Consider the following 16,504-nt stretch of genomic DNA (forward strand, 5'->3'; position numbering starts at 1 on the left):
AACAGGATCCCCCGTCCTTTTTGCTGACTAAAATGACATTGCTGATTAAACCATGGGATGGGGAGAATAAGGACAGATGACGCCTTTTCGCAACAGGGAACAAATTTCCTCTGCTACAAGTTCTTGATCTTGTGGGGAAAAAATATTTCCCAAGGGCGCGAGTCTTGGACTGAAGAAGTGTAAAATTCCAGTTTAAAGCCCTGGACTGACTCTAGTACCCAGGCATCCTGAGTAATGCTTGCCCAATTGTCTATGAACAATTGAATCTGTCCCCCCAAAACTACCTTTGAAGAGGGTATAATCCTCACCTGAATATCCTGTGTCTTGGTTGCCTTTTTGATAGCCTCTGCCTCGACTGAATCGCTGATGACCTCCCTGAGGTCTGATAGGGTAGAAGGTTTGGTCCCAGGCTTGATCCTGCCAGGAGTTGCGAGATGTGTAGAATGCCTCATGATGGGAGCCCTGGTAAAATCTGCGGCCTGCCGAACAGGCTCTATAACGTCCAGCCCTTCCAAAAAGGGTGTTGCAGAAAATTTCTTTAAAGACAGGTGAGCTTTGTCTAAAGTATTGTATGTTGCCGCAAACTTCGCAAGGGCCTTCACAAAGGGACCCCCAAATAACAACCCTTGGGCTATTGGTCCAGATTCAGAGGAAGCTAGATCAATTAACTTTGGGTCAATACACAGGAGTACTGAACGTCGTTGTTCGGTGGACATGGCAATGTTGGCATTACCCAACTGACATACTGCACATTGTGGCCCACCAATCAAAACATCTGAAGCCACCGGATCGCCAGTCTCCTTGATGAGGAAACCTAATTTTAATATTTTAGTAATGGGACTTGAAATATCCAACAATTTATCCTGACAAGACTGCCAGGCTCTGTCCAGTCTTTTTTTTAGATCCTTGGCCGATTTTTTCATGAAAATTGACCAGGGTTGGGTCAACTTCTGGAGTGTCTGCTACTTTGCCGTCCAGGTCCGATCTAGGACATTCAGATTTTAGCCTCGCCCTGACCTCTTTGTCAAACCCTTGACTTAAATATACTTGTACATAGATGGCAACCTCCGGGAGAGGGGACCAATTAGTGGAATGGGGTGGATAATCTCTGAGGGATCGAAGGTAAGTACCTTAGGGGGCTTGGCCCCGAGTCCACTCTTTGAGCATGACTCCTTTTCCTGCTAGGCCCAGGAGCGTTGTCCTGATCACTACCAAAGTATCCTTTGGATGAATCTGACCTAGAAAGGACCAAGATTTTTGAAGGTTTATCCACTGAGGATGTCTGTGGTTGAACGTGGCTGTATCCATGTTCATTCATAATTGCTGTAGACGACTTCTCAAAAGCCTCAGAATGCCACTTTTTTGCCTTAGCTTTACCTTTGCCTTTTCCATCTGCACACGAGGCAGGTGTGGGATTAGGATCAGCAGACGTAGTCAGCAAAGGAAACCAGCCCTGCTGGCGAGCGAAGCCCTTTAGATGAGAAGTCAGGGGGCCCAGAGCTCTGGCCAGAGCTTTATTGACAGACAATTGTACGTTAGGATCTAAAGCCTCTACCAGGCTTTCTTCAAAAGAAGTGGGAAACTCCTGGTACTCCCCTCTGTCCTCCTCATAAGGATCATACTGGGCTATGATATAGTATATATATATATATATATATATATATGAAAGAAAAGATGTCCTGATCTGCGTGTTACGGCGCACTTAATTCTCCGGTGGTGCTGGTTTGAGGCAGGACAACCATATTTTCAAAAAACAAGATTCTCTTTCTGTTTTAGCAAGAGAAAACCGCACTCTGTCGTTGTGCCAAAAATACCTTAACTTTTAATACATTAGTGAGATCATAAACAAACAAACAGGAATCCCCTGACGCGTTTCGGTCTCACCAGACCTTGTTCACAGGTGTTTCCTGTGTGCTAATTTCGGCGCTTAAAATAAAGTACTCCAAAGTAACAGAAAAAATACTCAAGTTACACCACTTATCAAGAGTTACTCCATAACATCACTAAATATATATACTTTAACAAAGAAAAATTAAACGTTTTTCTATATACATATTTACCAAATTGTAACAGTGTTTTGACTACAATCCAAGGTGTTTTTCACTGAGTTCCACATTGCATTCTGGTATATGTAGTTTATAGCATTTCATTAAATCAAATTATTTTTAAATATATGTCATAAAATCTTGTTTCAGCGACTAATGGAGACTTCAAAACAATTTCTGAGGTGTGTTAACAAAACATAGGGGCCCTCATTAGTTTTTAATTTATATTCACATTGGATTCATATTCATGTATTGCATGTTACCTACAATAGCACAATCCCCAAAGTTTCTTTTAAACAAGGCCCTCGCTAAATCCTGCACCTCTGATGGAAGAAAATTAATGTTTGGGTATTATTCCTTCAGTCAATTTATATTGATAGCACCAAAATTGTATATCTATCTGACAAATGACAACGGGAAAGAAAGCATCTTATCAATTGGTGGAAATGACATAAAATAAATGAATGGCAACATCTTATGAGCTATGACAACTCTTATAGGTGTACAAATAACTCCTCATCCTGGTTTAAACCTAGCGGGGTGAGAGATCGGATATCAAGTATATGTCTGGATTCTAGTTGACGCAATTTCTTTTCTCTGTCACCACCGCGTTCTGATTTTAGTACCTGATCAATTACATAGAATGTCATGAGTTCCCACTTGCTATCATGTTTCTGTTCCATATGTCTCGCTGTTGCATAGCTCCTATCTATATTGATAGTTGCTCGAATATGTTCTAAAATTCGCTTTTTAGTCTCACATATGGTACTGCCAACATATTTCAACCCACAAGGACATTCAATCACATATACTGTGAATCGACTTTTACAGTTCAAGTGCTTACGTATCACTCTCTCCATGCCAGTATTTGTTGAGTACTCTTTCTTATTCACCCCAATTTTACATGCCTTACAGCTGCTGCACTTCCAAAAGCCAGTTTTCTGTAACCAGTTTGCTTTTGTAGTTTGGAAATGGCTGTGCGTTAATTTATCCCTTAAGTTTGCTGTTCTTCTGAAAGTCATTAATGGGTATTGTCCCATGATTTCCCCCACTATTGGGTCCATTTGTAAAATTGCCCAATGGTTTTCCAAGATTTTACGAACTTGTGTAGCACTCTGTGAGTATGTTGTTATGAACCTCAGCTGTTGTTGTTTGGCATGTTTAATGGCTTGGTTTCCTCCATGAATTAGTTGTTCTCTTGATGATTGTTTCACACGTTTCTGTGCCAGAGCTAAACACTTTTTCGGATATTGTCTTGCCAGGAATCTCTCCTCCGCTAATTTCAAGTGCTTCTCAAACTCTTCCGGCTCTGAGCAGATTTTCTTTATTCGTAGAAATTCACCATAGGGAATGTTCCACTTTGTTCGTGGTGGGTGAAAACTGTTAGCATGTAATATGGAGTTCGTAGCTGTTATTTTCCTGTGCAATGAAGTCTGAATTGTCCCCTCTTTAACATAAATTTCTGTATCTAGAAATGTCACACGTGTTGCACTGATGTCGTAGGTGAAATTAAGTTTGGCTACATTAGAGTTCAAGATCTTAAAGTATTCATCAAATTCTGACTCAGTACCATCCCAGATAAGAAAAAGGTCATCAATAAACCTCAACCAAGTCACTACTTTTTGTTGGTAAATCTCGTTTTCTTCTGCCCAAGCTATTCGTTGTTCAAACCATCCCATCGTCAGATTCGCAAAATTGGGAGAAAAAGAAAAACCCATTGCCGTGCCCTTAATTTGCAGATACAGTTGTTGGTTAAACAAAAAATAATTATTTGTTAGACAAATGTTAATCATTTCCAGAAGCATCTCATTGTGTTGATAAAAACGTATATTCCTTTGGTTGAGAAAGAATTTGCATGCCTGGATTCCTATTTGATGTTCAATGTTCGTGTACAGCGAAACTACATCCATTGTTACTAATTTATAGGTGTCCTGCCAAGGTATCCCTTCCAATTGTAACAGTAAGTCTCCTGTATCACGTAAATAGGAGTTCAAATTTCTTGCCAAGGGTGCTAGAAAGAAATCTATGTATTCTGACATAGGTTCTAATAGAGATGCTTTGGCTGATATTATAGGTCTACCTGGTGGATGTTGCAAATTGTTATGAATTTTAGGGAGGAAGTATATTGTTGGAGTTACAGGATGTTCCACTAACAAATATTTTGCCTCTACTTGATCAATGAGGCCTTGATCTTCCCACCTTAAGATACACGAATTTATTTCCTCCTTCAGTTTTATTACTGGGTTCCCAGTAGCAAGTGCATAACAGGTTTTATCCGACAATTGCCGCATCGCTTCTTTCACATAATCCTGTTTATTTTGTATTACAATGTTTCCACCTTTGTCCGCAGGTTTGATTTCAACCATTGTTTCCATCTGAAGTCTGTGCAACGCCTGTTTCTCTGGTATGGTTAAGTTCTCCTCTTTCTTATTCCAATTCTTTTTATAAAGATCATGAATGACCATCTCCGCAAATAAATCTATTTTATTCCCTGCTGGTAGTGCTGGGTAAAACTTGGAAGGTGGTCTTTTATCTGTCAGGCCCGCCCCAAGGGGTTTAACTATTTCAGTAACTTCCAATGGTTTGTTTCCCAGATCTAAATTCACCAGAGTCATCAACGTCTCTTTATCTCCCACAGTAAGGTCATACTCCTGTGTTGGTGGATCATTTTTCTCTTTCATTTTAGTTTCCGCAAAGGTTTTGGCAAGTTTGATTTTGCGTATATACTTATAAAAGTCTATGCGTGTTTGTACTAAATCCAAATCTGTAGAGGGACAGAATTGTAGCCCCTTTTTTAGGACAGATTCCTCCGATTGGGACATTTCTCTGGTGGAAAGATTAATAATATTTAGCTCTTGAAAGTTGCCGCTGTTTGAGCCCTGGTTTTTCTTTGTCTTCCCTCTTTGTCCCCTTCGTGTGGGTTTATTCCTTTTGCGCCTCGTCCTCTTCCTCTTCCTCTCCCTCTTGTTTTGACTTGCTGATCTTTGGATTGTTGTTGGAGGGCGAGGCGCATCTCGTTTAACAAAGTTAATTTTACTCCCTGTGTATTTATTGAGGTTGATTCTCCTTCACTGGATTCATTATCAGTTGACCTTGATTCATTACTTGATTTATCCGATTTTTCAAATTGGGATACATCTATTTGTTCCTTCAACTTTGCATATTGAAATCTCCTTGCAAAATTCTCCCCTCTTCATAGTCACTTTTGTCCCTTTGAAATTTAGTTTGTTTGCGTGTTTTCACAGTCTCCTCATGTTGTTGAATTTTTGAAGCCATTTCACTCCTGATTTTACTTTCTTCTTTATTTAATTTTATGCCCGCAATTTCTTGTTCTAAAGCCTTCAATTCAATCTGAATTTTATTCAATGCTATTTCCACATGTTTGATTAATATCAAAACTAATCCCTTTGATGAATCCAAGATATGTGCACCCCATTCTTCCAACAGTGCACTGCTTGCATCTTGGTGACTGGGCATGATACCAATTCACAGGCCTCTTGGGATTCTGTTCACTTCAACATATTTCTTCAGGGTAAAAAGTTCCCACCATTTATTAATCTCTTTGCGTGATAGTTTCTCCCATTCACGTAATTTCATCTTCACACCACCATGATTCTGCGCCACTCCACTACTTTTGCCATTCAAGTTTGAGCTACTTGTCGCCTCATTAAAAATCTCTGCAGCTGTTGCAGTTCGTATAGCTTCTCTTTCCTCCATTGTGCATAAAACAACTCTATTTTGCTTGTAGATCCCACTAATGTACTTCACTTTTCAATTTAAATCCTGTGCACACACCACCACCCCTTTGGACAACAGCAAAGGATTCTCATTACCATGTGTGTTTGTCGGGGTTCCCTTTTAAACCATCAAAGAATAGAGAAAAGCTGAAGCCGCTTTTGCACCTACGTGTCTGTTGTTTTAACTGTTGAACTTGCACAGATACCAATCTCTCCTTTCTGTAACTTAAGACGGCAATTAAAGTTTCAACAATTTGCTTAGTTTCGATATGCTCAGAATTCCCTCAGGACTTCTCACACTGCAAACAACACTTCGCATTCATATATTTTCTTCGGTTTTCACAAAAGACAAGCCCTTGAATAGACACGAGTGCATTTTGTTTAAATTAGCAGCATTTCTGTTCCCTCCGCTTACCGTTTTGCTCTTATTCCTTCGGTTTCTGAGACAAAAGGCTTAGCAGATGGTGGCTGCCCACGCAATTTGAAAGGTATGAAAGAAAAGATGTCCTGATCTGCGTGTTACGGCGCACTTAATTCTCCGGTGGTGCTGGTTTGAGGCAGGACAACCATATTTTCAAAAAACAAGATTCTCTTTCTGTTTTAGCAAGAGAAAACCGCACTCTGTCGTTGTGCCAATATATATATATATATATTATGTACTACAGTACCAATCAGGGAGAGTGCAAACCCCAACAGGCGCAGATATTATAATTAAAGTGTGGAGGGAGGTGCCTGAAGCACTCTAAACAATGCCTATGCTCAATTATACAACCCCGGGTACACTCTGATACCACGGGTGTAGGGAGCTATAAATATGACACTAGGAGTAATAAAAATGACTATTGGGGAGAAGAAACAGCTTGAAATGGTGAAGCGCACCATTAACGTGGCCCCAGAGCTCCAGAAACCGCAGTCGACCTTGTGGGAGAAGACGTGCATGCGTGCGTGTGCCAAAATATCCAGGGGACTAGTCCGAAGAGACGGGACCGACCCAAGATGGCAGTCACGTCTTTGCTCCCTCTCCACAATTAGAGGAAGGGCAAAGCTTTTCGAGAACCGGGAGGTCAAAGTGCTCCCTAAATAAATAAACACCTGTACATAAACCACACAGTAAACCATCAGTAGCGCTCGCACAGCGACATGCTAAGCAAAAGAAAGAGGAAGTCTTAGGATGTCAGGAGTTTATATATGTGGACTATCTCTGTGGTTGGTCACATGGTTATTGAAGTTATGGGAGATGTAGTTATAAAAATCTCTCTTTTTTAATTGGCTGCTGAGAAAAATAAAGCATGCAAAGAGAAGCATAATCTGAGCCTCCGGTCTTCACTTAGAATTTAAATGTTTTTTTGTGGAGAAGAATGGCGGACAGAACTGTACCTTTGTGGAATCAAAGTTAACGCTCTAGTTGTTAAAGTCTGGAAGCCGCGCCTTCCATATTCCCATTGAACAATTAGTTCTGGGACAGGAATTCCGAACGCTAAAATGGCCGCCACTATGACGTTATTTAACCACAGCCTCGGTCTAGCGTTTTAGATCTTTCACACAGAGTGTGTGCTCGTGTTTGTCATTGTTTCCCTCAGGGTGCCGCCGACTCACGAGATTGGTTGAGTGGTCTGTCACTCAGCTGCGTGTGTATCAAGTTGCTCGCTAGCCGCGGGTGCGGGCTGAGTACTCTGCTGCTGGAGCTTATTGTGTTGCTGGGGATGCGGCGCTAGGGCCGGCTGTGGGGCTTGGTTTGTGCGCCTTTACTCCTGTTGGATCCGTTTGTCAAGATGATGAAATTCAGGTTCAGGCGGCAAGGGGGACAGGACCCCCAGCGGGAGAAGCTTAAGCAGGAGCTGTTTGCCTTCAATAAGGTAAGTGTTGCAAACGAGACAGGAGGGTGACGTGGGGCGCAAAACGCGCAGGAAGGGTTTTAGGGTGGGATGTTGCGGCAGAACAAACTGCATGCGTCTTTTGCAGCACTCTGCTCGGCAGTGCCTCCTTTGCCACTGCCCATCGCATCCCCCAACCCTAAGTCTTTTCTTCACTCCCTACCAAGTTCTTCCTGCTGTGTGTCACTTCACCCCACCACTCCCCGCGCCTCTTCGCCCAACTTTCTTTGCTATTGTTGACTGCACAGCCCTCTTTGCTTCTGGGCACTACAGCCATGCCTTGTTCTTCATTGTGATTATGGCTCCATCTTCCCCAGCGTTCTAGCTGGTCACTTCATCACTCCACAACTTCCTTTTCCTCGTTGCAGTTGGTTACTTTGTACCCCCTAGCAGCCCCCCCCCCCCCCCCCCCCCCCCCCCCCCACCCAACCACCACCACATTCGCACACACTCCTTGAGTCTGGTAATTCGTATCAACCACCCACCACGGTTCCTTGCTTAATCCAGTTCCCGTTGGATACTTTGGTGTGACTTGCTGGTTCCTAGCAGGGTCCCTTTGCCTATCTTGCATAGGGTGACTCGACCTTCAATTGAAGTTTCCCTCCGTTCACATGATTGTATGCACGTCGCAGGGAGCCTACAAAACATGCCCCGAAAACACACCCCAACCACAATAAGTGCCCCACCCCCTTCATCCTCACTGTGGACTGAATACAGCTCTCGGCTTCAGTAAGAAAAGGTTTTGTGGTTAGTTGCTGCCTTTCAGCAGATGAAAGCTGCCTCTTGTTTTCTTCTGCAGCATACAGTCTGTGGTAGGGCTTACAACGAGAACAGTCGAAAGTTGATCCATATCATCATTTTAGGGAACCAGCAGTGCAGCTTAAGTGCAGTTAATTGGAAATATGCGATTCTCTATTTCTAAATAAGCTTTTCTGATTACTTAACTTTCTAAATCTACCATAATTATTGATGAACTAGACATTCGTGTGTAGTTTGATATGTCTTTTATAACTCTTAACACTTATGATCGTTCTCAAATAGCCTAAAATTCTCCTCGCCCCTTCACCTCCAAAGTACTTTAATCCTATGCCTCCAGGTGTTCGATCTCAGCATGTTTGGGAAGCTCTGCCCCTCCTCCCCTAAGTGGAACTGGTCCAATCTCCTTTGCCCTACTCTACATTGCTGTGTTGGGAGTAAGTGTTACTGTTTGATTTCCCTTAAGACTATGATTGCTGCTCTGAAGTTACTTAGTATTTGGCTACAGAGAAGGCAAATGGGAGCCCCGTGAGAACGAAATATGTTTTGGGAGCGCTTATGAGGGCTGCATTGCTTTTCTGCACGTTCGCTTCTTTCTGCTCTAGAAGACTTTCTTTTGGATCTGTAAGTTTACACTTCTTGTCGTCTGATCTAACCAACTTGCGCTGCCTTCTTGTAGTCCTTATCTTTTCAGGTGTCTAGAAGTCTTAATTCTTTGTTCGGCTGATCTGTGCGTCTTGCCTGTTTTCTTTTTGGCTCCTGAGGGTGCATTGCCTTGTTCTCTGTTGCTCAGAAATGATAGTTGGTCCTAAATAGAATTGTCTTGGTGCAAAAGTGTCCAGTCTAGCATTGTATCATAAAACGATTCAATCACAATTAACATACTGCATTTCATATAAGTACAAAGCAGTAATGTTGATTTGGTTATTTGTGCACTTTGTTGCCCCTCTGCTGCTTTGTTGAAGTGCAGTGTATGAAATGAGTCTCGTACGCTTTTAAGAACAAGGGTTACATTGATGCCAATGTGACTGGAGCCACAAGTATGGAATTGTAATTTGAGAGGTGGTAAAAGATCTGTTTGCATGTATGTTTTACAAGCAGATTTCCTAACCAGGTACAGTTTGAGTATGTTAGTAAAATAATGTAGCTTAGTTACTGGCCAGTGGCTGGTGCATGTGCTGGATGCATTGGTAGAGCAGAATCCAAGCAAACGTTGAGTTATCCTCAAATCAAATACATTATTATGTATTAAGTATTATCTGTAAACATTTCACTGAAGAAAATCCTTTTTTTTTTTTTTTTTTTTTTTTTTTTTTTCAGGCTTAAATGTCATTAGCCTCGTCAGTCCACCATCTTAGTTGCTGCTCTGTTTTAATATGTTTGCTTGAGAATACATACTTCATCATTATGACTCCCGGTTTTCTGGTAGTTATTTTTTTATAACGTTATAATGCTGTATTTCTACATATTTATTTTTTGACCATCTTATTGGTATCAATCCGTAATTATTTTGAGAATAAGTGGAGTTGTAAAATAGTATATTTCCATATTTTTTTTAACTGATAAATGCACACTCATACTTTGATACCTATTACTTTTTAGCCAATTAAGCACCAAATATAATAGAATAATAGAACTACACCCACAGGTAAATAATAGCATTGTGCTACAAATATATGTTAACAATACGCATATATTTAAGGCAATCACATCCTGTTTTTTAACTACCCATGCTGTCTATTTGCTCAGCTGGTACCTGGAATTCATGAAAAACAGGCGGGAGAGTCACTGACAAGAAGCACAATTTTTAGTATTTTTCTGTTTTTCAAAATAAATACAGAAAGGTTTCATTGTTTTCTGTATCTATCTGTTAAAACAGTAAAAATGGAAAACTGGGAACCTTAATTAGCATTTGTTGGATAGACCATTAATGCTGATCTGTTATGGCATTGATTATGTGCTCCCAGAGTTTTGCATCCAACCACACCTGTATGAACAAAACTATGCAAAATGAAGTCTTCTCACATGACTGCCAGTCAGATTCCAGACCCTTTGAGAACCTATCTAACCTAGCATTATTGAACATAAGGTCGACCTTCCTGTACCCATAGATTCAAGCATGCAGTAACATAGATGTAGTGAGATTCCTACAATATAATCGCACAGATTAGTTTACATTTTTAGAAATTTGGCAGGGAACTTGGATTGGAATCAGCCAGATATGGTGAATAAGTCCTTCATATTTTCATCCAACAAGTTAGAGATGGGGTGGCTGAATCATCTACTGCAACATATGGTGTGCTTTACTGTAGTGCTCCTCCCAATTCATGCTGCTGCTCAAACACTACACGCAGCCAGCAGCACAAGTACAGATTAATTTCAAAGTAAATGCTGATAACACTGCATACACTCCCACTTTTGTAAGTACTCTAGTAGCTAGCAAGCATCACCATCTCGTGTGTTACCATCTCATTTGTCCCTGGATGAGGTTAAACATTTTAAGCCCGAGTGGCTCTAAACACTGAAACTGTGATGAATGGCAGCAAAGTTGAAGTCACATTAATCCCAGGCACACTTACAAAAATCAGCACTGGCCTTTAAGACCCTGACACCCATCTTAGTAAGAGAAACGTGATCATCTTTCCGACCTGCCATTGGGTGGAGTTGATAACGGCATTCATACAAGGGCGTTCACACTCTTGCAACATATGCTTCATAGACTTGTCAAAGGAACAATCAGGATAGATTGTGAGTGCAAAATCAAGTCCTCCAGTTTAACACCTCTGTGGATTCTAGGCTTAAATGGAAAGTCCTCTGCAGCTTGTGTAAGGCCTACTCGATTCTGGGGGGTGTGCCTTCAGGAAACCAGCGTCACATTGTATACCAAACCGTGCTCTTTAATGTAGCACATGATGCACCAATGACAATTCAAGCAACAAATGGATGCAGGGAAGGTCTCAATGGTATATAGACTAAGGCTAGTGAATGCTGGAAATCTGTTTTGAACAAAATGAACCACTTGCTCTTGAGAAAAGTCTACAATCCAAACTCCCCAGACAGACTTTTCGCTAAACTGGATTGGATCCTTGTTGTTGCCCAAAGAAGTGCTCATGCGTTGTTCAGTGGGGCACACAACCTTGTGTGGGTTACTCCAAAACTCACACTCACCAGGGGTCTTATGCATTATATAACTCATGCATGGATGACGTTAGACCAATTAGCTTTTCCAATGAGCTCCCTGTCCTGTTCTCCCATGTTCCTGCCTGAGCAGGTTTAGAGCCTTTGCCCTATTTTACTATTTACTGTTTGTACCCCACATTTAGGACATGTCCAGAACTGGCATGGAAAAAAGAAATTCAGAATAGAAATCTCCCACTGACTGAAGGAATTGCCCTAGATTTCTGCTTCCGCAGCTGTGATTAATCTTGGGACACATCTGCCTTCATGCCAAATATCTGTAAATTTATGCTAATTCAGAGATCTGTTCCATATAGGCTTCAACGATGTGTCGATTTATGGTGAGTGGTCTTATCCCAGTGCCCAGCATTGTGCCTCTCAGCTACCTGAAGATCTGCCTTTTGTAAGACCCTGGTTTATTGCTTGAGCCTACCATTCTAAAGTGACTAAGCCCGTATGATTTCGAATATTAGTAATCTGCGTTTTTTTAGCCTCCACGTCCAAAAACACTTGTTAATGAGTGAATAGGCAAGACCTGGTCGTATAACTCCTGTGCCCTCTAACCCATGTAATTTTCATTTGTCAGAAATCAGGCAGCTTGTTTCATGAATTGCAAACTTTGTCAACAAATTAGCCCTGTAAATAGTCAACAGACATTAGTATGGAACTGAGGAGTAGGATTTTTTTTTTTTTTTTTTTTTTGCTGCAGGGGAGGGGGTTTTGAGGTGGGCATGGATGTGTGATGTAAATTTTCGCACTGCGTCACTGCCTATTGAGTGGTGGGAAGCGATGCAGAGTAATCTTTACTTACTTTTTTTCTATTCCTAGAAATTTGCTTCTTATGGAGTTGTCCTTTCTTGCGCACACAAGTTGGTGTATCACTTGAATGCGTTAGGTGATCATGCTGATAGCCTCACTGCAGCAATGGGAGAAGGGGAAGAATTAATTGGCTTATGTAACCTGCTCGGCCTAAAATGATCCCAGTCCAGACTATCAGCCATTTACCGCCAAACCACTGCATGTGACAACTGTGCACTGACCAGCATATGGCGTTTGATACCTGAAGACCCTCGACCTGTGCCGGTGATGGGTATCAGCACTTATTTTTGTGGACTGGATTTTTAGGGTCGAGCCTGCGATAGCATGCGCTAGTACATGCACATCGCTTGTGAGACTCTGTAGTAGTTCGAAAAGGGCTCGGAGCCCCGCCCATGTCACGTCAGTGTCTTTCATTGGTTCGTGGGCTTGCCTTTTAAAATCTGCTTGCTTTCATTAGTGGAAGGCACACATACATCATGCCTTTTCGGGTGGTTAGCCCTCCTTGAGCGCAGCGACCAAGTACTGAAAACATACATGGCTTGCTGTTTTCCGTCCGGTTTGTGGACTATTTTTTCGCAGCGTGCTCTCGCTTAGCACAAGTCGAGCGCTTTGCATGACATCGACCCTGAGACCGTTTCTGTTTCCATTTCCATATTTTTTTGCAGCGCTCGTTTTTTTTTTCTTTCTTCATTTAATGAGGCAAGAAAAGTCCGGTTGGGAGTCTACAACTGCTAATAGCTCTAACTCTGAGAAATGCGAGACCTGTTGCATTGCAAATGCTTGTTTATTTTTATATTAGACTTTGACCCCCAGCACGGAAGAGATAAAACTGAACATGGTGAAAGGTCGTGACACTGACAGAGCATAACTGGCACGTTTTCAGATGACTTACACAGTTTGTGTACATATGAGTGACATTCACTGACCAAATGTGACACTCTGAGTAGAACAAAGTAATGCGTAGGAAGAGATACACTTTCACTTTCAGAAATCGCACCCTTTTGAGCAATGGGGAAATCTAAAGAGATTTTGAAATGGCTGGAGAACCTCTGAAAGAAAGGTCACTAACCTGCTGCCCCTTCTAAGACGATTGTACTGTTAAAAAAAAAAAAAAAAAAAAAAAAAAGTCTTCAAAACGCTACCATACAATTGCACCATCTCTTGGCATACTCCATTTTACACCTGCTTACACTACAGTGGACAAATAATGCACGTACCCAAGACTAGTAGCATAGCCAGTGGGTCATTGGCCGTAGTGCAAGGAAGGACCCAGCCTGCTGGCTGTAGTTTTTAATGTGAAAGACTGTAATAATCCGCTTTCAGTCATGGGCTCCTCTGGGTCTTGGTGCCACTTCACCAATGGAAGCTAAGCCCCTGCGCAAGACAGTTCATTAAATCCAAACTCCTACAGGTATATACTGCAGTATAATGTCCAAATGGGCATCATAATCACTCTCTAGTCAGTGCGTGCCCTTTCTGGACTAGTAGCCACTTACCACCTGCTGGGAAATGCTGATGCTCGGCTGTAGTGGTCTCTGCTAGTGGTGACTTAATCTGCTCTTTTAATTGTCTCAATGCTGCTGGACTTGCTGGTATTGTGTCTTGTCTGCGGGTCAGTAAGACTCTGGACTCTGGGGGTGGGAGTCTGTCAGTGCTACTGTGCTTTCTGGTGACCTGTCAGTCACATGCTGGTCACCTATGCCCTTTTAAAGACAGCAACGCAGCTCTCATCACTGGGCACAAACGCCCCTGCCAACACACCCGGAAGGTAGTTATTTATCAACCAGGCCTGCCACTTCTGCCTCAGGCCCTTGAGGTGGGGGTGGAGAGGGTGGGCACAGGTCCTTGGTACCATCCACAGGTGCTGACCTCCCCCTACAGAGCAGCACTGAGGGGGTCGCACGTGGACCTAAGTGCTCTGGTGCTGGGCACAACAGTTAAAAATGAAAGGTTCTTCTTGGGGGGCTAATAAACACACTTCATGGTCATAGTGGAGTGGTGCTGTGCCAGAAAATGGCCTCAGGCTCCCGTATTCACGTGAGAGCACTTCTGGCTCCTTGTCCAGATTAAGGACCTTGGCAGAGGGGATTATACCATCACAAATGTGACGGATATCCTGCCCACCGTATTATAAATTCCATTATATTCTATGGAACTTGTAATATGGTGGACGGGGTATCAGTTACATTTGTGACTGAGTAATCCCCTCAGCCAAGGTCATAATCACCCCCTAAGTGTGTTTATTTAACCACTTGCTGGCAGACCATGTGGTATGGTAGCTGAGGAGGCCAGGCACAGCTTGATTGAATCCTGAGCCGCGTGGTCCCAATAACTTGGGTAGTTGTTACTTTGTTACTTGTTCATGTTGGATAAAAAGGCTGCTGTGTATCCTAGACACTGACGGCAGGCTCTCTGGCAGCAGCAAGCACACTTGCTCGCTATGCAGCTCCTCATTCAGCTTTCCCTGTTTGTGGGATGGTTAGGGCGTTGCTATAATGAGTGACAAATGCATTTTAATGCTGTGATGCCGACACCACATTTAAATTTGTTAGTCTAACCCTGGTGCTTGGTATTTGGCAAGGCTGACAGAGGGAAGAACAAAGTATGAAAAAAAAAAACAAAAAAAAAACTTTCAAGACTGAGTATAATAGACGGGAAGTATAGGTTGGTTAAAGATAGAGGCATGCGATGAACTAATACTGATCATCCACAGAAATCAACAACCCTGGCATTCAACAGTGCTGTTGACGATAGTGGGTATGTATAGTTGGGACTCGCGCCCCTGACATGCAGTTTTCTCAACTTTATTGCAAATGTTGCAGTGATATTATTAATGATGTTATGACTGATGAAATATGTGGGGTTATTAGCAGTGCCTGGCGAGGGTGTGAATTATAGTTACCTTAGGGCACGAGTTATAGTTTTCTTGAGATAAATATAACTATAAAAGCTGAATTTCTAGGGCTTTGTGTGTGTAAAATATGAACCCAACTAGAACGTGTGTGTGTGTGCGCATATGTATATAAGAGAGAGAGAGTGCTAGTTGAAGGCTACGTCCGAAATGCATCGCCATGTTTGTCTGGATGGCGCCACTTGCACATTTTTGTTAAGGTAATAAAAGGGCAAACTGCACCTGACTGTGCTGCCTTTTTTTTATTTTTTTATTTATTTCGTTATTATTTTTTTTTTTGAGAGTTGCTCCGGTTTCCTGGAAATGTAGGTGGGCCAGTGAGTAATGACCCCCAAGGAGGAAACCTGGTGATTTTTTTTTTTTTTTTTTTTTAATAGATATATTTGTGTGTGTTTATTCATTTTACAAATTCTGTTATGTTGGAGGTGTTCAGCAGGGTTTTAATAAAACAGTGGAAAATGGCTCAGAAGGCAAGTTTTCAGGAAGGTGAAGGCTTTCAGTGATTCTCACAGTATTTGCCTCGAATAGCATCTAAAGGCACATGGTCTGCTGGTTTCGCTGTTGGATTCCTAGAGTTATGGCTTTCCTCTAGGCTGTGTTTCGATGTTCCTTGCCACCCTACTGTTCACAGGCCAACGCTTTCCGGTCTGTGGAGCACGTTCTTTGCTTCATCCCTGGGTCTGAGTTGCAGTAGATTTAAAATGTTTCTTCTGTGCATGCTCTCCTTCCTGGTGAAGCCATGCAGGAAGCTTGCTGGTGGGTTTTTTCTCCCTTGTAAACTAAGTGTCGGTCTTTGGCGGTTTCCTGGAATTGTTTTTGGGTTACAGTGTGCTAAGAACAAAGGGTGTATTTTTCCTGAATCGAGTGAATTGGTCTAAGTGGCCCTTAAGGGGCTGATTAATGCCATATTTTCAGGATAGCTGTATAGAGTATAAGTATGTCCCTTATCGATTAATTATATGGACCTTTGTCTTGTGCACATATCCTAGAAATCTGGCAGTGATTTGCTACTGATGGAACAAGCTTGGCCGACCTTGGTCATTAACGCCTTCCCTCAGCTCGCCATGGAAAGCCAACTCCACTCTCTCTCCCGAACGTACGGCTCCCTCTTCACTTAACACATCTGATTTTGTCCTCCGCCTATAATGACTTGATCATTTTTTGCCATTGGTGGACGTGAGCAGC

At 42.2% G+C, this 16,504-nt stretch overlaps 1 protein-coding gene across 2 annotated transcripts in view; it reads left to right on the forward strand.

Moving 5' to 3' along the window:
- Positions 1–7,322: 7,322 nt before the first annotated feature.
- The window catches only part of LLGL1 (LLGL scribble cell polarity complex component 1), a 261,337-nt gene continuing 252,155 nt past the window's right edge, over positions 7,323–16,504 (forward strand). Inside the window, exon 1 of one of the 2 annotated variants that reach the window (XM_069210096.1) lies at positions 7,323–7,638. In XM_069210096.1, coding sequence (XP_069066197.1) covers positions 7,555–7,638 — 84 coding nt within the window. In that variant the 5' untranslated portion in view covers positions 7,323–7,554. The remainder of the gene's footprint in view (positions 7,639–16,504) is intronic. The other variant, XM_069210097.1, reaches the window with a different exon arrangement.

Source organism: Pleurodeles waltl, chromosome 10 (assembly GCF_031143425.1).
Source record: "Pleurodeles waltl isolate 20211129_DDA chromosome 10, aPleWal1.hap1.20221129, whole genome shotgun sequence".
Taxonomy (NCBI): domain Eukaryota; kingdom Metazoa; phylum Chordata; class Amphibia; order Caudata; family Salamandridae; genus Pleurodeles; species Pleurodeles waltl.